The following is a 23,203-nucleotide window of genomic DNA, read 5'->3' as shown; positions in this document are numbered from 1 at the left end:
GCCAGGGAGGCCTTGAATTCTTGGTGGGCAGAACCCTGTGATCCCAGATTCCATCCCCAGTCCTCGCCTGCCCCAGGCCTGGCCCCTCCAGATCCGCGGGTCACTCCTGCACCTGTTTCTCCACCCCTCTTTAAACCCACACCCCCAGCCGCACCTCCCAGAACGGGCCGCCATTCCTCAGGCTCCCATGTGTTTGTGGAATTTATTTCGTTTTTATTTTTGCACTGGGATTGGACCTGGGGATGCTCCACCACTGGGCCACATCCCCAGACCTTGATCTTGTTTTTTCTGGAGACATGGTGTCACGAAGTTGCTGAGGTGGCCTCCAGCTTGAGCGCCTCAGCCCCTGGAGTTGCTGGAGTTCCAGGGGTGGCCACAGGCTGGCCAGGCCCCGGCATTTCTAAAACGTTTGGAAGTCTTGTCATCTGAAGGGACGCTGGGCAGGTTCCCCACGTGCCCTCGGTGCCCAGGGCCAGGCTCCGGCACCGCGGGCTGGTAAAGGTGTCGGGCTCGGGGTGAGCTCCCTGCGGTCCGCAGTCCCGGCTGGGTGTCCCCTGCCCGGTGCCTCGGGTTCCTCAGCTGTGGGACGTGGATGGCCGCTGGTGGCGCCTGGCCTGCCGTTGGGAAGTCCCCAGGAGCCGAGGGCAGAGGGGCCACTGGGCGGGGGGGCCCTGGGCAGCCCGAGGAGCCCGCCCCCCGCGGTGGGCGGCGGTTCCGGCGGCGGGGCCCGCGCCCCTGCGCCCGCGCGGCCGCCAACCTGTCGCGCCGCCCGGGCCTGTCGCGGGGGCGGGGACCGCGCCTCCGCCTCCCGGCCCCGCCCGCCGCCCGCCGCCCGCCGCCCGCTCCCAGCGCTGGCCTCGTGCGCCGGCCCCCCGCGGGCCGCAGGGACGTCCGTCGGGCCCCGCGACGAGCAGCCCGCCGTCCAGAGCGCGCCGCTGGGTGCCCTGCGCGGCGGCCGGGGCGATGCCGCCTGGTGCCCGCTGAGGCCCCGAGCATGGCCCGGTCGCTGACCTGGAGCTGCTGCCCCTGGTGCCTGACGGAGGAGGAGAAGACGGCCGCGCGGATCGACCAGGAGATCAACAAGATCCTCCTGGAGCAGAAGAGGCAGGACCGCGGGGAGCTGAAGCTGCTGTTGCTGGGTGAGCGCGGCGGGGGGGGGGGGGGGAGGCCGGCAGGGGAGGCCGGCGAGGCCGGGGCGAGGCCTCGGCCGTCCCCGGCCAGACCGTGCCACAGCCCGGGCACCGCGCGCGAAAAGCCGAGCTCCCCTGCGGTCGGGCGGCAGCCCCGCGCCCAGGCTCGGCAGGGCGCAGGGCACCGGCGAGGCAGACCCACCACGCCCTGCCCGCCTGTGTCATGGCACGGGAATGAGGATGAGCCCAGGTGCACAACCCGCCCGGCCGGCCGCAGGGAGGGGCCGCCGGCCTCCTCCTCCACCTCCGAGGCCAGGCTCCCCTTGCTGCTCTGCGCCGCTGCCCTCGGAGGAGGGCTTGTCCAGGGGTGTCCTGGGCCAGGACCCAGGACCGCAGGACTAGCTGGCCGGCCATTCATTCATCCACCGGAGACTGATGTAGTGAGTCGGTGGCAGGAGGGAAGCAGGTCTGCCTGGCCATGGGTCGGCCAGCGAGGAGCACCCATTCATGGGGTAAACCCCGCGACAGAAACTTCCGGCAAGAAGGCTTGGTGCAAAACCAAACAGGGCGAGGAAGTACAAGCGCAGGCAGTTGGAGTTGATGGTGCCCAGGGTTTTAAGGCTCCAAGAGCCTGAACTCTGAAGCCTCAGGGCCCTTGTGTCTGCTCCCTGGACTGTCCCCTGCTCAGGGGCCACTGACCCCACTGCGAGGACCCAAGGTTTGGAGGGTCTCCTGGATCCCCGAGTCCTGGGCTGGGACTGGAGGTCAGGGCTTCTGAACCCATGTGTGGCTGTCCTGGGCAAAAAGGCTGGTCACCCACTGTGGGGGCCACGTTCTTCTCTGGCCCAGTGGGAAGAGGCAGCCCCGGGAGGGGAGAGAGGAACAGCGTGGGCAGGGCTGGGGTGGCACCTTCATAGGGAGTCCTTCCAACTCTGGCCTCCGCCCGCCATGAACTACCGCGGTTCTCCCTGTTCCGTCCTCGTGTGGCCCAGAATCCAGACCCATGCACCCCCCCACCCATGTGCACTCTGGTACTTTCCGGTGACCCTTTGGGGGCAGTGTCTGACTTCCTTGCTGGGAGCTGAGCATTTGCTTTTCTCCTTGATGTTTGGTAGCACGAAGGGTGAAACCACCTGAGCCTGCAAGGTCTCTGATTAAGGCTCTAATCACCGCTGGGCACGGTGGCACACCTGTAACCCCGAGTGCCTGGGCGGTGGGGCAGGAGGATCCCAAGTTTGAGGCCTGTCTCAGGATAAAATAAGAAGTGCCAATCCCCAGCTCTGCAAAAAAGTTCTTTCTTCAAGCGATACCTCTGTCTCTGTGACTCAGTGACTGTAATAGATGTCATCTCTGTGTGACGTCGTCAACCGGAGCTCTGACGTTCACCACAGAGGCACGTCCGTCTCATTATTCCTTGGGGCCTTGTGGGCATCGACTTATCCTTGAGGGAGCTCTGGCCCTTTGAGTCTTTCAGAGACTGTCCATTCCTCTGCGTCCTTGGTGTGTGGCGACGCGCCCTTCGTAACACCCCGGCGCTCCTGCTGCCTGTAGGATCCGTAGTGATGCCCCCTGCGCCCTCGGTGCTGGACAGTCTCTGCCCCTGCCCCCGGACCTGCAGGCAGGGGCTCCTGGGTTTCAGAGAGCTGTCTGCAGCGTCCCGGGCTCCACCGCCCGGCCGCCGCGCGCTCGGCCCCCTTCCCCCAGCGTCCACTCCCCGCAGGCCTCAGCCCACGCACCCTGCGAGAGGTCTCCCACCCTGGCCATGAGGGCCGCCGTCCTGTGGCCTCTCCTCTGACCCTCTTCCAGACTCGCCCTCCCTTGTGGGGGCCTCACCGCTCATCTCTCCAGTTACACGGTGGACACATGCGCAGACCACAGCTGCCCGCCCTGTGTAGGGTGAGCCCAGTGGGGCAGGGATGAATAGGGATGGTTCCTGACTCGGAGGATCTTCCCAGGGGTTGTGTGACGTCTTCCTGGAGCTGGGAAAGGCCCGTGGTGGCTCCAGCGCCGGGCGCTCAGCCAGCCACACACCAGGGAGCCCCTCTGCCGGCCCCCGCTGACTGGCTGCCCCCACCTGGGGGCTGCCTCCACACCCCCCTGAAAACAGGAATCGAATCTAAAAGTGACTGCTTTCTCCTGGAGATGACTGATCCTTTGAGGAAGTTGGCGAAGTGCTGGGTGGAGGTGAGACTGTCCCCAACCGTGGGGAGAGAGGAGCCGGCTGTCCGCAGGGCCGGGAGGCGGAGGCCAGCAGTCTGCCCTCCTCACTGCTCTGCTGTCCCTCAGGAGGAGGAGAGCCACAAACGCCAGTGACAGATAGGGACACTGAGGCCCAGCAGCAAGTCTGGGCCGGAGCCAGGCCGCGTGGCCCGCCTCCTGCCCCCTTTGGCTTCCCAGGCCAGAGAGATGCCCCGTGACTCCGGGGCTCGGCCCCCGCCGTGGCAGCTGCTCCCGCAGCCTGGCCCCTCAGAGTGTCCTAGGGCAGACCCCACCTCTGCCCAGGAGCAGACAACCCACGTCCCGGGCGTCAGGACGGTGACAGGCGGCAAAGACAGGGTCCCCTGGTGTTTTTCAGACTCTGGGCTACAATCCATCTGCGGGTCCCAGAGCCCACGTTGTGAGCCGCCAACAATTATCCTGGTCATCATCGTGATTTTTGCCTTTGATGAAACACGGGAGGTTGACGTCCACGGCGCAGCCCCAGCAGGGCCTGCTCCCGCGGGACAGCCGCTGGCGTGTGCCTCTGGGGACCCAAGGTGGAGGAGAGAGGTCGAAGCCTGTCCCCGGCTGCAGCTCCCGTGGGACTGCCTAGTGGCCCAGTGTGCATGGAAACGTCGTCACCCCACAGTGACACGCTGGCCCAGGGACCGGGTTTCCTCCCTGTCTCCTCGCTGTGTGGTCCTAGGCACGTCACCTGAGCTCTCTGATCCCCGTGTCTCCTTGAAGTGGAAAACAGAGGGAGTCTCTGAGGAATGAGGGGGACCCGGGGGTCTCAGCTGGGGCCTCACACCAGCTGCAGTGAGGACGAGGACAATGAATTGGGACAGGGCCAGGCGTAACCGAAGCGGGTTCAGTTAGAACCTTGTGTCCTGGGGCTGGGGCGTAGCTCACGGCGGGCGCCTGCCTGCCCTAGGGGCCCAGCTCGGCACTGACCTGGGGAGCTGGGCGGCCATCAGACCTAAGGCAGGCCCTGCCCAGCTGGGACTCAGTTTCCCCATGAGAAGAGGCCAAGCAGCAGCCTCTCCTGGCGAGGCTTGGGCAGGGGGGTGCGCACCTGAGCACCAGCCGCGGGCCAGGAGCCCACGGCCACCTCGGCCAGCCCCGGTCACTGCGGCTCCCAAGCCGAGGGCCGCGGGTCTCGGAGCCTCCTGGGGGTGCAGGCGTCTCCCCCACGGTTGGGCCTCCGTCCACTGCAGGAGCCCTCGGGGGTCTCACGCCCTAGCTGCGGGGAGTCCTGGCCTGAGACGCAGTGGCCCCCGTGGCCCCCGTGGCCCATGCTGGGAGGTCCCCAGAGCTTCAGAGGGGGACCTGCACTGTTGCCTGGGGGCCTTTGCCTGTTTTTAAGGTAATTTCTTTTTTTTACCTTATTTTGTCGCCGTAGACGGGAAGCCCTTACTGTCTGTGTTTCTGTGCGGAGCGGAGGGTCCGACCTGCTGGCCCGCGCCCTGCCCCAGGCCGCCCGGGGACCTCTTATTTGGCATGATTTTAGATGTGTAGAGAAGTCGTGGCCCCCAGGGTCCCGTCAGCCCCCTCCAGCCCCCTGTGGCACCTGGCAGACCCTCCTGTACTGGCCACAGGGGTGGGGCGGGGTCATGCGGCACGTCTGGTGTCCACTGGCTGGACTGCAGGCCTCCCCACGTCTCCCCACAAACCCTTCCCGTGCTCCGGGGGCCTCACCTGGCGCTCGGGCCCCCTTCTCTCCTAACTTTTTATTTTTTTTTTTTGAGAGAGAATTTTAATATTTATTTTTTAGTTTTCGGCGGACACAACATCTTTGTTTGTATGTGGTGCTGAGGATCGAACCCGGGCCGCACGCATGCCAGGCGAGCGCGCTACCGCTTGAGCCACGTCCCCAGCCCCTCTCCTAACTTTTTACTGAGAAATAACTTCATACCATGGAAGTTGCTCCTGGGTTCTTCTGTGCAGGGCCACGTGGCGCTCCATTTCCTGTACTCGCTGTCTCTGCACACGCTCACACACACGTGCACACACGCATACACACATGTGCACACATGCGCACGCGCAGTAACGAGGGGCGGGTGGAGCCTCCCTCCCCCCTTCCTTCCTCCGTGGTCTCGAGGGCCGTGGACTCTGGGCTCAGAGCATCCTCCTGCCCCTGCCCCCTGCGCCCCAGCGGGACGTCCCGCTGAGCGCATTGCTAGGTGGCTTCGGTGGGAGCACGTTCGCACAGACCAAGACGGTACAGGTCAGTCGCTCCACGTGGCCTCTCGAGGCCATCAAGACACGCTGTGCTCTAAAATAAGGATCCAGAGTGTAGTGTGGACAGCGGGCGGGGGCCATGCCGGTCATGCCGGACTCCCCACGACTCTGGAGGCTGAGGCAGGAGGATCTCAAGTTCCAGGCCAGCCTGGGAGACTTAGCAAGACCCTAAGCAACTTACTGAGACCCTGCCTCAAACTGAACTCGGGCTCGGGACGTGGGTTGGCAGCAGAGCAGCCTGCATTCAGTCCCCAGGACCAGAAAAGTCTCCTAAATTTAGGGCGTGAGTCAGCCACATGGCCGCCAGTCACCACTTCAAGTGCCATGTGCCACAGTGACCGCAAGCCACATGCCCTGCTTCCTCCCGACTGGCATTACCAGCATTTCTGTGACAGCGGGAAGGCACCCAGCTCTGTTGTCACCAGGCGATGGGACGTCAGCTCCATCCCGATGGCGCCGCTGACTGACCTGGGGGGCTCTGTAGGGGGACAGGCGGCCAGCCACGGGGAACTGCGTGTGTTCAGACCGCGTGCGAGTGCACACGGACACACTCACCACCCTCACTGCGTGTGAATTGCTCGATGGCGTCTGCCCTGGGCCCCACGAGTGGGAAGTCCTCTGGCCGAGCGGCCTGGTGGCCGAGTGGCCCTGGCATACACGGGCACAGTTGACTGGCACACGCCCGGTTTCCCTGAGCCGCCGGCTGACTCCTGTCCCCGCCGAGGCCTCTGGGGATCGAGAAGCAAGGAGCCAGCACAATGGCTGGGGTCGGCGATGGGCAGGGCCGCCCTCGGCCAGCCTGCGCCCTTTCCCACTCTGCCAGCCCCCAACTCCCCACGCACGTCCCTCACGGCGGGAGAGACGTTTTCTTGGACCTTGAGTCCAAGAGACTGGACACCAGGGAAGGCTCAGAGGCCAGGTGGCCGCCGCCCGCCCGCACAGATGCAGAGGGAGCTGCGGGCGCCTGGCGGGTGGCGGGTGGTGGTCCGCCGGCTCCTGGTTCCCCTTTCTGGCCCGGCCCGGCCACCCTTCCCTTTTCACTGCTGTCCCAGTTCCTCCCGAGTTAACTGCCTCCCTCCCGGGCCAGGCACAGGACTTGTCCCCACTCCCCGTCCCCAGGACGGCCCCGGCCAGCATCCCCCAGGGCCCAGCGACCAGCTCCTGCCCCGCCTCCCTCCAGGCTCAGAGGCTTTGCAGAGGGCCGTCTTGGCGTCAGCCTTGGACCCGGGGCTGGGCCGCGGCCTGGGTATTGGTGGCCCAGTGGAGTGCTCACAGGCCAGGGCCAGCTGTGCAGGCGCAGCCTGGCGGGCAGGGAGGGCCCGAGCTTCCTCCGAGCCACCCTCACGTTGTGCAGGAGGCTTTGCAAGGCCTGGGCCCTGCTCCTGTCTGCAGGCAAGGCCACCCAGCACGTCCCCCTCTCCCCAGCTGCACGGGGGCAGCTTGGAGCCCATCACTGCCCACCCGGACTAGCACGGTCACCTCCACCTGGTCTCTGGCTCCAGGCCCGCCCCACCCCCGGGATCTGTCCTCCCTGCAGAGGGTGCCTTTGAGCACCCGAACCAGGCCTCTCCCTCCTCTGCCCACAGCCCTCCGTGGCTCCCACCTCCGTCAGGGTCCAAGCCCAGGTCCTCCCGCAGCCCCGGACCCTGCCCAGCCTGCCCGTCCTCTTCCTCCCCGTGTCTCCCCCCTCCCCTGCTGCAGCCACACAGCTCCCTGCTGTGCCTCCAACCTGCCGGCCCCCTCCAACCCCAGGGCCTTTGCGTGGCTCTGCCTCTGCCCCGAAGGCTCTTCTTCCTGATCTTGGCACAAGAGGGACTTCCCTGGCCTCAGACCCCGACCTGCAAGTCACCTCTGCGAGAGGTCTTCCTGAACCCCCCGCAGTCCCCAGATCACTGTACCTCTGTGTCCTAGCCAGCAGTCATGATGCAAAGCAGTTGTGTGGCTCTTCTCGAGCCAGGACCAGGACCAGGGGTGACCTAGTCCTCCCCGTGGGAGGCCCCTGGCCCCTGCGGCTCCGTGCCAGGCCAACTCTGCTCCTGGCTGGGCTGCGGCTGCGTGCCTTCCCACACGGGAGAGAAAAAACCCACCGTGAGGCTGGACTGGGTCAGCGGTGCAGCCCTCGCCCAGCGCGCGGCCCTGGGTTCCAGCCTCCGCACACACAGAGATGGATCGGTAAAATAAGGGTGTTGTGTCCACTACGACTGAAAAACAAACGTCTTTTAAAACTCCATCACGAATGCGGGGATGCGATGTTCACGCGATTTCCACGCGACGTGAACTACTGTTCTGACTCAGTCTTTTTGAAATGCAAGAACCGCAACCCCAACAAGAATCGGAATTGGAGAAAACCACACTGAGGGCGTCAACTGGCCAGCCACGCGCAATAGGCAGTTGGCTGGACCTGCAGGCCGCAGGGTGCTGACCCCTGTGGGGAGACTGGACAGTGGATTCCTGCAGCCCCCACACCACTTCCCCGTGGGGAGGCCCAGGCTCAGCGTCACCAGCCCAGGGCACACAGCGAGGGTGTGGACAGGGTCCGGCTGGCTGCCCGGTGCCGTGTGGCAGGGGCTGAGCGCTGGTTCTGTGGGTGTCCCCAGGGCCTGGCGAGAGCGGCAAGAGCACCTTCATCAAGCAGATGCGCATCATCCACGGCAACGGCTACTCGGAGGAGGAGCGCAAGGGCTTCCGGCCGCTGGTCTACCAGAACATCTTTGTGTCCATGCAGGCCCTGATCGAGGCCATGGGCAGGCTGCAGATCCCCTTCAGCAGGCCCGAGAGCCAGGTGAGCCCCCGAGGCAGGGCGCACCCCCAGACCAGGTGGGGAGCCCACCAGACCCTGAGAGCCCTGGGCTGAGCTGGTGTCCCCATTTGTGTCACGAGACGTGTCTGAAATCTGAAAAGCTCTGAGCTTTGAATCCAGTCCGGTCCGAGGTGAGCAGTGGTGCCCTGGGGGGCTGGCAAGGGACCTTGGGGACTTAGGATTCCCGAAACCAGGCATGGAGCCACACGTGTCCCCCAGTGACTAGGAAGGAGGCCCAGGCAGGAGGACCGCAGGCTCCAGGCCAGCCTCAGCAACCCAGCAAGGCCCTGTCTCAGAGTCAGACAAAAGCCCCATCAAAGCACGAAAACGTCCACGATTTAGAAAAGCAAGACAGGGCTCCAGACAGAGGCTGAGCGTCACCAGGCAGATGCACGTGGGCCGCCGCCCGGGGGGAGCAGGGCGGGCAGCAGGCCTGTCCCCAGAGGCCCCTTCCCCAGTCCGTCTCCCCGGGTGGCCCGTGTCTGAACTTCTCAGTGGGGACCGGACGGTGGGCTCAGCTCTCGCGGGCTCACTTGTCCTCGCCTGCTGGGCTCGTGTCCACTGAGAGGCTTGGCTTTGTGGCCATGCCATTCGCTGGACGTCTGGGTCCTCTCAGGAGATATGGGGAGTCTGTCGCTCTGTTGGGTGGGTGGCTCGGGAAGCCGGTCCCCTGGGCAGGCTGGTCCCCCAGCCCTTTATTCCCTGGGAGAGTGACGAGGGGGGGGGTAACTCTGGCTCACCTGGGGCCCCCGTCCATGGTGTGTGGCCTGTGGCTCGGGGCCCGCCGTGGGCCCGGGCACCCATCTCGGGGCTGGGGACTGAACAAGAGGAAGGTGAAGGGGCTGGGGTCCCACTGTCCCCTTCTGGGGCAGTCCCAGTGACCTGGGACCCCACCTCCACATTTCCAGCACTTGCCCTGAGCCCAGCGGGGACCCCCTCCACTCCTGGGCCTCGGGGTGCAGGGGTCCTGCCGTGGCCGGAGCTCACTGCTGGCTGCGTCTCCTTGTGGCATGAGAAGTGGGCACTGCCCTGTGGCTTTGGACTCTGGGGACACAGGTCTTGCTGTGCTGCAGGCTGGCCTCGGCCTCCCGCGTGGCCGGCCCCCTCCGTCCCCCTCCTCTCCTGAGCCGCTGTGCCTTCTGCCCATGTTCTGCTTCACGCCCTCTTCAAAGCCCTTTCCTCCCTGACCTGTGACCCATCTGCGGGTCCTGGTCCCCCACCTGAGGGTCCCTTCCCACTGTTGTCACGGTGTCTGCAGGACAGAGCCTCCGTCCCAGTGAGTCCAGTGGCTCCGTCTCTTCTGACCAGTCCTGTCTGTGTGCGTCTGTGTCCACCCCGGTCCTGCGGGGAGACCCCGTTTCTGCCCATCTCTAGGCCCGGCTTCGCTGTCTGCCTGTGGCTCGACTTTCCACGGGGGTCGGTCGTGCAGCGCGTGAGGCAGGCGGCAATTTCCCTGTCCCTTCTGTCCTGTGGGCGTTCGGCTGTCACCATGTCGAGGACACCGTCCTTCCTTGACTGCTGTCAGCCCCGGTGCCGCGATGTGCTCAGGGCCGAGTCCCTGGTCTGTTCTCTGGCTCTGCTGACCTGCCCTTCAGTGAACACGCGTGTCCCCCGTGGCTTCCTGGGGGAGCTCTGAGACCCACGAAGGCCCCTCCCAGGACTGCTCTGTGGCTGGGCTGCTCCAGGACCGTCCTAACAGTGTATCTGCTCGCTCGCTCTTTCTCTCTCTCTCTCTCACACACACACGCACACACCACTACCTTTCTGGGACTCTGATCAGGACTGCATCAAATCCACAGATCAATCGATGGAGAGACAACAACCTGTAAATACCAGGCCTCCCAATCCATGAACATGGTACATCCTCTGTTTATCTAGGTCTTTTTTTTGGGGGGTGTCAGGGACTGAACCCAGGGGCCCTCACCACTGAGCCACACCCCAGCCCGTTTTTATGTTTTATTTAGGGTCAGGGCCTGGCTGAGTTGCTTAGGCTGAGGCTGGCTTTGAACTCCTGATCCTCCTGCCTCCGCCTCCTGAGCCACTGGGATCACAGGTGTGGCCACCGGGCCCAGCCTGAGCTTAGAACTTCTAAGACCCCCGTGTCTCTCTCCAGCACCACGCCAGCCTGGTCATGAGCCAGGATCCCTACAAGGTGACCACGTTCGAGCAGCGCTGTGCGGTGGCCGTGCAGTACTTGTGGCAGGACGCTGGCGTCCAGGCCTGCTATGAGCGCCGGCGTGAGTTCCACCTGCTGGACTCGGCAGTGTAGTGAGTCTGGGGTTGCGGGCCACGGGCGTGGGGGGGCTGGGGGCAGGGAGAGACAGAGGAGCAGCCCCCGTGGACCCAGGCCAGGGGCCGGTCCCCCCCATTGCTGGGCAGTGCAGGCCAGCGTGGATGGCTCCCCCCAACAGGGCGACATTCTCCCTGGGGTGGTCCTACTCCTGAGGTGACACTGCACACCCAGGGTGACGGGGCTGGGGAGCCTGTCCTCGCGTTTACACACCTCCTGGGGCTGAACAGCCAAGGGACAGGCTGCAACACGGGCCGCGGGCTCTTGTCCCACAGCTACCTGTCCCACCTGGAGCGCATCACCGAGGACGGCTACATCCCCACGGCGCAGGACGTACTGCGGAGCCGCATGCCCACCACTGGCATCAACGAGTACTGCTTCTCCGTGCAGAAAACCAAACTGCGGTCAGTGCCCAACTTGGTCCCTACCCCCAGCCTGGGGAAGGCTCTTGCAGAGGGGATAAGGAACTGGACCCCTGAGGAGTGAAGAGGAGCTTGGGGTCCCAGGCTCCAATGGGATGACTCCTCCAGCCCCTGTTTGGTCAGGACTGGCAACTGGAGGGGCCTGGGCGAGGCCCCAGGGCCCCAGGAGAGGTGTCCTGGAGGAGGGACATTGGTATTGGGGTACTGAAGGATGGATAGGAGTTTACTAGTCCCAACCCTCAAGGGGCTGCCAGGGAAAAGAAAACAGAGACCGTGTGGTCAGGGCTAGGCCAGAGGGATGACCTCCAGGCTTGGGGAGCTCGGGAGTCATCTCTGGTCAATATCAGGAGAAGACTAGAGGGTCAGGGTAAGGCTGGAGGCAGGAGACTCAGAAAGAGGCCGGAAGGGTTGGTGAGGCCGGGACAGTGGCTTGCACATGGGAATGACAGGAGGTCCAAGACTTGTTGCAGATGCAGGACAGGCAGGACTAGGCAGGTGTGGGAACTGGAACAGGAAGTAAGAACACTGCTTGGGAGCTCCTGTCACGATCACAGTGGAGCCAACAGGATGGGGGTGACGAGGTAAGACAATGAAGCCACAGGGGTTGAGTTTCAGGGACCTGGGGACACCTGGAAGTGGCTGGATGAAGGCCTGAGCTGAAGACAGAGTGAGGGGCCAGGGCAGGGCGTCATTGCTGGGGTCATCCAGCAATGGTGGCCAATGAAAGGGTCAAGGAGAGGAGCTCGAGTCTTCTGCTGTTTTGATCAGCCCAGGGTCAAGAGCAGAAGTGGTAATGTGGGTGAAAGGTTGGAAAGGTGCAAGGAGGTGGATGGTGGATGGGTGGTGGGGTGGTGGGTGGTGGGTGGATGGATGGTGGATGGTGGGTGGATGGTAGGTAGATGGATGGTGGATGGTGGGTGGTGGGTGGATGGATGGTGGATGGATGGTGGATGGTGGATGGATGGTGGATAATGGGTGGATGGATGGTAGATGGATGGTGGATGGTGGGTGGATGGATGGTGGATGGATGGTAAGTGGATGGTGGGTGGATGGTGAGTGGATGGATGGTGGATGGATGGTGGATGGTGGGTGGATGGTGGATGGTGGATGGTGGGTGGATGGTGAGTGGATGGTGGGTGGATGGTGGATGGTGGGTGGATGGTGGATGGTGGATGGATGGTGAGTGGATGGTGGGTGGATGGTGGATGGTGGGTGGATGGTGGATGGTGGATGGATGGTGGATGGTGGGTGGATGGTGGATGGATGGTGGATGGTGGGTGGATGGATGGTGGATGGTGGATGGATGGTGGATGGATGGTGAGTGGATGGATGGTGGGTGGATGGTGGATGGTGGATGGTGGATGGATGGTGGATGGTGGATGGATGGTGAGTGGATGGTGGGTGGATGGTGGATGGTGGGTGGATGGTGGATGGTGGATGGATGGTGAGTGGATGGTGGGTGGATGGTGGATGGTGGATGGATGGTGGATTGTGGGTGGATGGTGAGTGGATGGTGGGTGGATGGTGGATGGTGGATGGATGGTGGATGGTGGGTGGATGGTGAGTGGATGGATGGTGGATGGTGGATGGATGGTGGATGGTGGATGGTGGGTGGATGGTGGGTGGATGGTGAGTGAATGGTGGGTGGATGGTGGATGGATGGTGAGTGGATGGATGGTGGATGGTGGATGGATGGTGGATGGTGGGTGGATGGTGGATGGTGGGTGGGTGGTGGATGGTGGGTGGGTGGTGGATGGTGGGTGGGTAGATATTCAGCAGTGGGGGTTGGCGCTGTGCATATGGAAGACGGGTGTCAGTCAAGGAGATGTGGGATGCTCTCAGGCCATGGAGAGAGGTAATGAACAGAGTGAAGGCCCAGTGGGAAGGGACCCAGGAGGGGAGGGGACACTTTTAGTCATGCCGGGCAAGTTGCCGACCCCTGTTGGTCTGCAGAGCCCCGTGCCCAAGCACTGTCCCTTAATCCTGCTCTGGGATGGTGCATGAGGAACTCTGAAGAGTGTCAGGTGTCAAGTGACATAGTGCCCACTGCGGTCCACCTGCTGGGTGTCCAGCCTTGATGTCCCCTCTGGTCCGGGGGGGGGGCAGGTCCCTGCTCTCTCTCAGGCTTCTGGCTGGGCTTTGTGAAGCCTGCGCTTTGGCATTTCCTGAGTGACGGTTGCATCCCCCGGGAAATGACATGCAGATTGCTATCAGTGACCCACTTTTAGAGCAGAGGGAACAGGAAGAGGGGGAGGGGAGGGCTTTGTTGTGGTGTGCAGGGCCGGGGACGGACAGGACAGTTTGTCTGGGGATGTCCTCTGTTCCATCGAACCCTCACTGGACACCCCACGGCCAGCCTGAACTCAGTCTGTGAACCCATTCTATTGTCCTGGGGTCACGTGACCACCTCCCCCATGTCACCCAGCCAGAACCAGGTGGATCCAGGGCTCTCGCAGATGTGGGCAAAAGCAGTAGCCCCTGGCCATGGACACTGGGGACAGCCTGTCCCATCCCGAGCCTCCTTCCCTCCTCTAAAGCTGGTGGGAGGCGAGTCCCTGCCCAGGGGGCACGTGTGGCTCCCCAGGGGCGCGTCCACACTGGTGTGAATCCTGACTGGGCCGCGCCGAGGAGTGCCTGGTGCATGGGGCTGGGACGTTCCCAGCCAGGCCGAGCTCTGAAAGAGGCGCTGGGTCCCCGCAGGATCGTGGATGTCGGTGGCCAGAAGTCGGAGCGTAAGAAGTGGATTCACTGCTTCGAGAACGTGATGGCGCTCATCTACCTGGCCTCGCTGAGCGAGTACGACCAGTGCCTGGAGGAGAACAGCCAGGAGGTGGGCCACCGGGGACCTGCACACAGGGACCTGCACACATGGGGGACATGCACACGGGGAACTGCACACGGGGGACCCGAACACGGGGACCCGCACACCCTGGGACCTGCACACATGGGGGACATGCACACGGGGGACCTGCACACACAGGGGACCTGCACACGGGGGACCTGCACACATGGGGACCTGCACACGGGGACCTGCACACGGGGGACCTGCACACAGGGGGACCTGCACACGGGGACCTGCACACGGGGACCCGCACACCCTGGGACCTGCACACATGGGGGACATGCACATGGGGGACATGCACACGGGGGACATGCACACCTGGGGGACCTGCACATGGGGACCTGCACACAGAGGACCTGCAAATGGGGGACCTGCACTCGGGACCTGCACACGGGGGACCTGCACACTGGGGACCTGCACACGGGGACCTGCACACGGGGGAACTGCACACCCTGGGACCTGCACACATGGGGGACATGCACATGGGGGACATGCACACGGGGGACATGCACACCTGGGGGACCTGCACACAGGGGACCTGCACACAGAGGACCTGCAAATGGGGGACCTGCACTCGGGACCTGCACACTGGGGACCTGCACACGGGGACCTGCACACGGGGGACCTGCACACGGGGACCTGCACACGGGGGACCTGCACACGGGGGAACTGCACACGGGGGACCTGCACATGGGGGACCTGCACACGGAGACCTGCACACGGGGGACCTGCACACGGAGACCTGCACACATGGGGGACATGCACACGGGGAACTGCACACGGGGACCTGCACACGGGGGACCTGCACACGGAGACCTGCACACGGGGACCTGCACACATGGGGGACATGCACACGGGGACCTGCACACAGGGGACCTGCACACGGGGACCTGCACACACGGGGGACCTGCACACGGGGAACTGCACACACGGGGGACCTGCACACACGGGGACCTGCACACCTGGGGGACCTGCACACACGGGGGACCTGCACACGGGGACCTGCACACACGGGGGACCTGCACACACTGGGGACCTGCACACGGGGAACTGCACACACGGGGGACCTGCACACGGGGACCCGCACACCCTGGGACTGCACATGGGGGGCCTGCACACGGGGAACGCATACGGGGAACTGTACACAGGGGGACCTGCACACACGGGGGACATGCACACAGGGGACATGCACACGGGGGACCTGCACACAGAGGGACCTGCACACAGAGGGACCTGCACACCAGGGACCTGCACACACCGGGGACCTGCACACACGGGGGATCTGCACATGGGGACCTGCACACCTGGGGGACCCGCACACCCGGGGACCTGCAAACCCGGGGGACCTGCACCCGCAGCTCCCATGCCCGTGGGAGCACCTTGCTCTGGGTGGCCCTGTGCACGCCTGGCGCGGCTTCACCCTTCCCCCCCTGCCCTCTCGTGGCTGGACCTCTGCACCCCAACCTGACACTGCCTGAGGCACACGAGGAGGAGTGTCCTGCCCAAGGTGGCCACACCATGGGCTTGGGCACTGTGCCTAGGCACACCCTCAGCAAGTCACACTGAGACCCAGGGACCTGCAGACACGCACACTCACTGAGGGTCCGTGATCCCGGGCCTGGGACCTGCCAGGCTGGCGTCCCCATCCACAGGGACGGTGGTCTGCGGGGTGGCAGGGCCAGGGTGCTGCAGGAGTGTCTCCCTGACCGACAGCTCAGCAGGAGCCCTGGGTCACCTGGTCACCTGGAGGCCGTTGGCAGGGGCTCAGCTTTCACAGGAACAGCCTGGGAACCTGAGGGTCGGGCGCTAGGACTCCCACTTTCAGAATGAGACAGAGTGAGTTTTAGGGCACCTGGACAGCTGCCCCTCGGGTCCTGCCACGTGGGCTGTGCCAGGGTCCTGGGGTCTCTGAAGTAAAGCTGCCCAGATGGGGGGCGTCAAAGATGGCTTATTCCCCACCGTCTGGGAGCAGGACGTGGGGCCCAGGTGTGGCAGGGCTGGCTCCTGATGCTGTGCGGAGCCTGGGGAGCCCCCAGGTGGTGGCTGGCCAAGTACATCTCCAGTGTCACCCAGCGTCCTCCCCTGAGCACCAGTGACATGGGATCAGGACCCCCCACGACCTCATCTACAGGAATTCCCTGTAATGGCCCTATGAGGTGGACACAAGCTCAGGAGGACCCGGCTTGGCCTGGCACAGCCTCCACCAGGCCTCTCCGCCCCCCGGCCCCCTCCACGAGGGCCAGGGTGTCCGGGGGCCACGACCTGCCTTCGCTCCCTGCAGAACCGCATGAAGGAGAGCCTGGCGCTGTTCGGCACCATCCTGGAGCTGCCCTGGTTCCGGAGCACCTCGGTCATCCTCTTCCTCAACAAGACGGACATCCTGGAGGAGAAGATCCCCTCCTCCCACCTGGCCACCTACTTCCCCAGCTTCCGGGGTGAGTGATTCTCCACAGCAGCTCCCGAGAGGCCCGGCCAGGGCCCCCAGGGCGGCAACAGGATCCGACCGAGTCCTGACCAGCGCCGTCCACTGCCCGACCTCTCTGAGCTTACGTCGCCCCCTCTGCAGAGGGGTCAAGAGGACAGGCCCAGGCCAGAGGCAGTTGGCAGAAAGGAGTTCTAGAAGGCGCTGTGACGTCACCTACTTGTTATTTCCGTGGTGTGGGGTGGACCCAGGCCCTCTGCATGCTAGGCCCCGTGCGAGGCCCCCGGCCCGGGCGCCCCAGCTCTCGTGGGGCCTTGACTCGTGGCCGTGGCCTGCTTTCCACGGCCTGCCCGGACGTGCACGGCTGGCTAAGCAGGTTGGGGTGCAGCCCCGGGTCCAGCAGAGGGTTAGAGGTCAGGCCTGGCTGGAGAGGGGCACAGGCTGGCTCCCTCCCCGAGCACCACCACCAGGGTAGGGGGGCGGGAGCAGGTCCTACCTATCTAGTGACGAGGGCCCAACAGTCCCCAGGCCGCACGCTCGATCGGCCATTTCACTTGGCTCCTGAGTTCGTGGGTCAAGCTCTGGGGAGAGCTGAGCTGGGCTGGGTTTGTCCTGATCCACGAGGCACCGACCAGGGGTGTCTGGCGCCGAGGAACAGCTCAGGAAGGTTCTCCCCGCGGGCGCTGGGCCTGTCCTCACGGCCTCCCCTGTCCCCGCCATGCTGCACCTGGATCCAGCTCGTGGCTGCATGTGGCCGGGGCTCCCCCACACAATGGCTGAGGCAGGTTCACAGACGGCGCCCAGGCGTGGGCTGGCCGTCGAGACCAGGCTCAGACAGTCAGGATAGCCCTCGTCCCACTCTGTCACCCAGCACGTCACGCCAGTGAGCCCCGGGCTCAAAAGGAGGGGCCCCACGTACCCAGAGATGGAGGACCAATGGGTGGCCCTCTTGGAGACCAGCAAAGGCTGGGCGCCGTCACCCCGTCTGTCTGCCCAGCTGCTTGGGGAGCTGAGGCAGGGGGATGGCCAGCCTGGGCAACTTGGCGAGACCCTCTCAGTGTCAACAGGGATTACTTGCGGGCTGCAGCTCCGTCCCAACCAGCCAGCCTCAGGCCACAGAACCAGGGTTCCAGAGCTCAGTGGACCCTCCCCACGAGGCCTGGGGGCGGAGTCAGGGTGTGGCCTGCTGCCCTGCGGCCTCCCGGGGGGCGCCCCCCTCGCTGTTCCTCGCCCACAGACGCAGGCTCCATGGCTGTGCCCCTGTGGCATGGCCACCTCCTCACCACACCTGCATCTCCACTTGCCACAGGGCCACCAACCAGTGGCCTTAGGGTCACCCTCGTCAGCCTGACCCCATTTCATTTAAATAATGGCATCTGCAAATACTCTACTCCCCCAAAGTCCACAGTCTCAGGTCGACGAGGACGCAGAGTTTGAGGGACACTATCTCACCCCAAATCATAATGAGCCCCAGTAGATGAGGCTCGCAGGGCCTGCTTGGCAGCAGGTCAAAGGTCAACGAACATGACCTCTGGAGAGGTTGCCGGGGTTTGACCCCCGGCCTTGCTGCGTCGGAGCCCCGAGGCCAGTTCTGCCGGTCACACCCACAAGGTCGAGGGTCTGGGAGGCCGAGGCCAGGTTGAGGCCAGTGGCCTGGACGCTCTGCGCTCTTCCCAGCTGAGCCCGAGGGTCCATTTGGCCCAGGGAGTGTGGGAGCAGGGGAGGGGAGGGATGGTGTGAGGGACTTCTTCGGTGGCCAGAGCACGTCACCAGCTGCTGGCCCCTCACCATGGAGGACCGCCCGAGGGGAGCTCTCGGCTGGGCGCCCTTTGTCCTCATCTGGAAGCCCAGTGCAGGGGACCAGGACGGCGGCCACCTGCTGACAGCCGGAGTTGGTCAGCGGGAGGCGGGACTTGAACCCAGGACGTGAGGACCTGGAGCTGGAGCGCCAGCCACTCTGGCACCCAGGGAGGCGCGTCTGGAGTGCGGGGCCCTCTCCGTGACAGCCTCCTTGTCTCCGCCCCGCCAGGCCCTGACCGCCCAGCTGGCGGAGATCGGGGACTGACCTGTTGGCAGCTGGGTAGCCACAGCAGCACAGGGTGGGCCTTGGGCAGCCCGAGTCACGCTGTGCTTTACGCCCTGCGTCCCCAGCCCCGAGGTGCCCGTCCAGGGGTGGCCCAGGCTGACGGGGGTCCCTCCCTCCCTTGGCCTCAGCAGCTCCAGGATCCCGAACCCCCACCCCGAGTCCAGCCCAGAGTCCCAGGACCACGTCCCACCGCCCCCTCCCATCACGGCGTCCTTGTGAGCCTTCCCGCGGGCTCTCGTAGGCTGGGCCGGGTCACACGGCCGGCGATGCCCACAGAGGGGGCAAAGAGGGTCCTGATGCCCCCGCCTCCCTTCCCAGGCCCCCGGCAGGACGCGGAGGCGGCCAAGAGGTTCATCCTGGACATGTACACGGGCATGTACACCAGCTGTGTGGACGGCCCCGAGGGCAGCAAGCGAGGTCCCCGCTCCCGCCGCCTCTTCAGCCACTACACGTGCGCCACCGACACGCAGAACATCCGCAAGGTCTTCAAGGACGTGCGGGACTCGGTGCTGGCCCGCTACCTGGACGAGATCAACCTGCTGTGACCAGGCCCCCGGCAGGCGGCGGGCAGTGGAGATGGACCCCAAATGCCGATCACTCCAGCCCAAGGCCACTGCCACCTCTCTCCTCTGCCCCTCACCTGGTCAGCCGTCCCCCGCCGACCTCCTTGACTCCATTTACGCCCTTGGAAAGGGAGGAACAAAATGGCCTCTGGGGATGCCAGAGTGGGGGGAAGGTCAGGCCCTGGGTGGGAGGCTGCGTGGGAGGGCCTCACCCCCCGTGTCACTGGGTCACCCTGCCCTGGGAAAGGAGCTGTCCTTCGGGGTGGGCTCTGGCGCCCTCTGGTGGAAGCAGGAGGAATCCCCACCAATGGCGCTAACCCAGGACAGGTGGCCGGGCAGGGGCCTCTGGCGGCCACCACAGAGCCACCTTCCAGAGCCCCCAGGCCCACGGCGTCCTGCCCCGGTGTGCAGAGGAGGAACCCGAGGCCCCAGCGTCCCTCTCCTGCTCCCAACAGCCTCTGTATTTATTCCCCTGCCTTCCACCGGGCCCCCTTGTGGGGTAGACATTAAAGAAAGGACCCTGAGGTCCGGGCTTCCTGGGGGTGTGTCCACAGCCTCCTGCCCTCCCCATGCCCCCTTCAGCGACCCGCCCAGGTGCCATGGCGGCAGGGGTCTGGGAAACAGTACGGGAAGCCAGGGAGGGAAGTCCCACCCCACCCACAGCCTGCACCCAGCCCCGTGCCACCCAGCCAGCCCCCACACGGTCCCCAGGAGCCCTGGAGGGTGGCTGAGCTGGCCTACCTGGTGGCCCTGGCCTTCTGGCACCTGACGCACGTTTTACGACTTTGGTTTAGATTCACAGAGACGTTTGTGATGTGGCACGCGGGGACATGGCCATCGCAGCGCCCAGGCCCACGTGGCTTCCCCAGGACAGCCTCACCTGGGGCAGTGGCTTGGCCACCCTGGTGGGCCAGCCTCCGTGTCCACAGAGGCCAGATTCCTTCAGGACCCCGGCTGGTCCCAGACCCAGGACCTGGTCCACCCCACGTGGCCTCAGGTCTCTGGCTTCTCTAGCTGGTGCCAGACGCCCCTCGATTTTGGGGTGACTGGTCTGAGGGGGCTGGCAGGTGCTGGGGCTCAGAACACGCATGGCTCTTAGTCTGGAGGCCAGAGAACGGGCTCAGGGACCAAGGGCCAGCTTCGGCCCCTCCGAAGGCGCAACAGAGACAGAGGGAGGCCCTCCCTGCCCGTCCAGCCCCTGGGTCACCTGGCGCGTGGCCGCAGTGCCCGGCCCGCCTCCTCCTCCGTGGCTTCTCCTCCTGCAAGTGTCTGTCCGGGTTCTCTGTCTGGTCTCAGGGCCTTGACCTCCACTGAGCCACCACTGCCCCCTGCCCCAGCGCTGTCCCAGGCGCCCCACGGAGCCCTCCCCAGCCCTTCTTATGTTGATTTTGAGACCGGGCCTCACTAAGTTGCCCAGACTGGTCAGGAGCTTGGGATCCTCCTGCCTCAGCCTCCCACGTGGCTGGGATTCGAGTTGTAAGCCTCCAGGCCCGGCCTCTTCCTCTTCTAAGCACCCTCCTCACCTGGGCCCGGGGTCCACCCGAATGGCCTTGTCTTAGCTGATTCCATCTGTAAAGACCCTATTCAGCTGGGCACAGTGGCCACACCTGTCATCCCAGCAACCGGGGAGGCTGAGGCAGGAGGATCACAAGTTCAAGGCCAGCCTAGGCAACGTGGCAAGGCCCCATCTCAAAATATAAAAATAAGCAGGACTGGGGTGGGCTCAGGGGGTCCCCAGGTCAGTCCTCGGCACCCCACAGAAGGCACCAGACGGGAGGTCAGTCTCAGGTGCTGCCAGATGTTTTGTGGGAAGCCCTTTGCTGGGTCAGTGCCAGGGTCAGTTGGGGCTCGGGAACTTGGTGGAGGAGCTGAGAGGTCATCAAGATACCATCGAGGCACAAGCCGCCAAGTGACTGGCACAGCGCGTTCCCTCCGCTCATCGGCAGGCGATGGCACGGATCCCGGGTCAGGCCCGCAGGTCACCTGTGAGCCAAACCCAGCCCGAGCCTGCTCTGGGGCACCAGGCCACGCCTGCCTGGACACCACCGGGCCTTACCCGCAGCGCCGTGTCCCGGGAGCCACCACCGAGGGTAGAAGGCTTTGGGGGAAAAAGTTCCAGAAAGTGCTGTGTCTGGGGCTCAGGGTGGAGACTCACCTGGCACTCGTGAGCCGGGCTCGAGTCTCAGCACCACGTGACACTAAAGTAGAGGTATTGGGTCCTCCTACAGCTAAACACATATTTTTAAAACATTCCAGAAAGTTCCAAAACACAACACGGTTTTGCCGTGTGCCCAGCTGGTGGCCCAAGTGGGCAGCCCGGCTGCGGGCACCTCTGCCATCCAGACCCTCTCCAGCGCCCTCTCCTGCGTGGCCAGGGCTGAGGTGTGCACCCGCCAGGGGCTTTCCCAGTCACCGTCCCCCAACAACACGGACGCTCCGTGCCAGCCCCGAGCCGTGCACCGCAAGTCGTCAGGACGTCCGGAGTCCACGGAGGTAAATGCTGCTCCAGAGAGCATCCCCGCCGTGGACGCTCTGTGGTGTCCACTGCACCAGCAGATTGAGTCGGGGGTGGACATGGTCCAGCTGGACGGTCGTGGCCTTCACAGGCGCTGACCTGGGCGCGGTGACCGCGGGCCGTCTCCCTCTCCCCCTCTCACAGCAGGTGCGCTCTGTGCCGACGTTTTTACAAATAGGTTGCGAGTGAGTCAAAGCCACCGTGGGCTTTTGTCCCAACACCATGCGTCTCCCAAGAGCAGAGGCGTCCCTTACCCAGCGCCACGCCTGGCGGGTCACAAGGAATGCCCTTTGACACGTACACACCAACGCACCGCCGTGCCCACCTGACTCCGAGGCACCTCTGATTTCTATCATGGGGAAGCTCGGCGTGGAATTACCATCTTACCCATGTCCCAGTGGGCAGCTTGGTGGCCCGGGGCAGTCAGGGGCTGAGCAGCGTCCCCATCTCCCTCTCCAGAACTTTCCATCTCCCCAAACTAAAGCTGTGCCCATTGGCCCTGACCCGGGGCACCAGCCCTGGCTCCATGGTGCTGTTTCCTGCCTCCGCGGCTCTGAGCCTCCAGGGCCCCCCAGGTGACCCCCCAGGATGTCCTTCTGTGTCCAGTTCTCAGTTCTCACTGTCCGAGGTTCCACCTGCCGCAGGTGCTGGGAGCCCTTCTCCCTGGCTGGGGACGCTCCCGTGTGTCCAGTCTTGTCCCACTCCCTCCCCAGCCTCAGGACACGGGTCCTGCCCACTGGGCAGCCCAGCTGCCTGCTGCCAGGCCAGCCCCACACGTCCCCGTGTCTCTGCCAAGGAACGCTCTCATTCTCTGGGGCTGTCCCTGGTGGAGATGCTGGGGCCAGGAGACCATCATCCACCTGTGAGGCTTGAGTTGTCCCAGGCTGGGCACTGCCGCCCCTTCTGGCCACCCAGGGTCCCCAGGCTCCCGACTCCATGGCCCCCAGAGGTCCCACTCGCCATCTGGCTCCTGCATGAGCAGGTCCCGGGAGCCCTGCGTCCCGCTTAGGGTCAGGGCAGGAGGCACTTAGGAGCCAGAGCTGGTGCTCAGGGCTCTCGGTGCCCTCAGCAAAGGGAGTGGGACTCGGGGGTCTCTGTTGGCCTCCTGTGGTGCTGGGGGTGGAACCCCAGGTCGCGTACAAGCTGGGCCAGTGCTGACCACTGAGCTACCACCCAGCCTGAACCCCGAGTCACAGGGACCCGCAGGATTGGTCACCTGCCTCGGGGTCCTTCCTGGTCCACCGGTGCCCCATCCCCCTGCTGTCCCTTGGGAGACGCTGGTCCCCGGCGAGGTCAGTGCACTAGGTCCTCCCTCCACCCCAAGCACAGTGCCCCTGCCCACGCACAGCCCTGAGCGGGCTCCGTCCTCCGACAGTGCGTCCTGTCCTGGGAGTGACCCGGGGACACGGCTCTGCTCCTGGAGACCTTCCCGCTTCTTCTGGTGACCCACTGGGGCAGCAGCCGAGCTCCCGGCTTCTCGCGGTCGCTGTCCGACGTTTGTTCGTCCACGGGTGGCGGGGGGGTGGTGGGGCAGCGGGGGCTCCCCAGCCAGGCGCGCGCCACCCAGCTGCACCCGGTGGGCAGCTTGAGGTCCGAGGGCCCCTGGAGGAGGCTGGGTGTCGTCCGTCCTTGGGGCCCATCTGGAGGGGTCACCCCCAATCCCACAGGCCCAGCACAGGGGAAGCCCTTTCCC

General features: G+C 64.8%; 2 protein-coding genes across 2 annotated transcripts in view; one reads left to right on the top strand and one right to left on the bottom strand.

Moving 5' to 3' along the window:
• Positions 1-23,203, bottom strand: part of Smim44 (small integral membrane protein 44) — a 213,710-nt gene that overhangs the window by 23,916 nt on the left and 166,591 nt on the right. The gene's annotated exons all lie outside the window — the stretch shown is intronic.
• Positions 886-19,534, top strand: Gna15 (G protein subunit alpha 15). The gene is made up of 7 exons (XM_046444180.2): positions 886-1,139; positions 8,168-8,352; positions 10,484-10,638; positions 10,936-11,064; positions 13,783-13,912; positions 16,206-16,359; positions 18,751-19,534. Exons 1-7 carry the CDS (start codon positions 995-997, stop codon positions 18,975-18,977), a joined length of 1,125 nt encoding a protein of 374 aa, XP_046300136.1. The 5' UTR covers positions 886-994; the 3' UTR covers positions 18,978-19,534.

The sequence above is a fragment of the Marmota monax genome, unplaced genomic scaffold, assembly GCF_021218885.2.
Source record: "Marmota monax isolate L192 unplaced genomic scaffold, Marmota_monax_Labrador192_F-V1.1 WCK01_AAM20220418_F8-fsc00102, whole genome shotgun sequence".
In the NCBI taxonomy this organism is placed as follows: Eukaryota; Metazoa; Chordata; class Mammalia; order Rodentia; family Sciuridae; genus Marmota; species Marmota monax.
The sequence above is the reverse complement of the archived record's forward strand: the minus strand, read 5'-3'. Positions and strand labels throughout refer to the sequence as shown.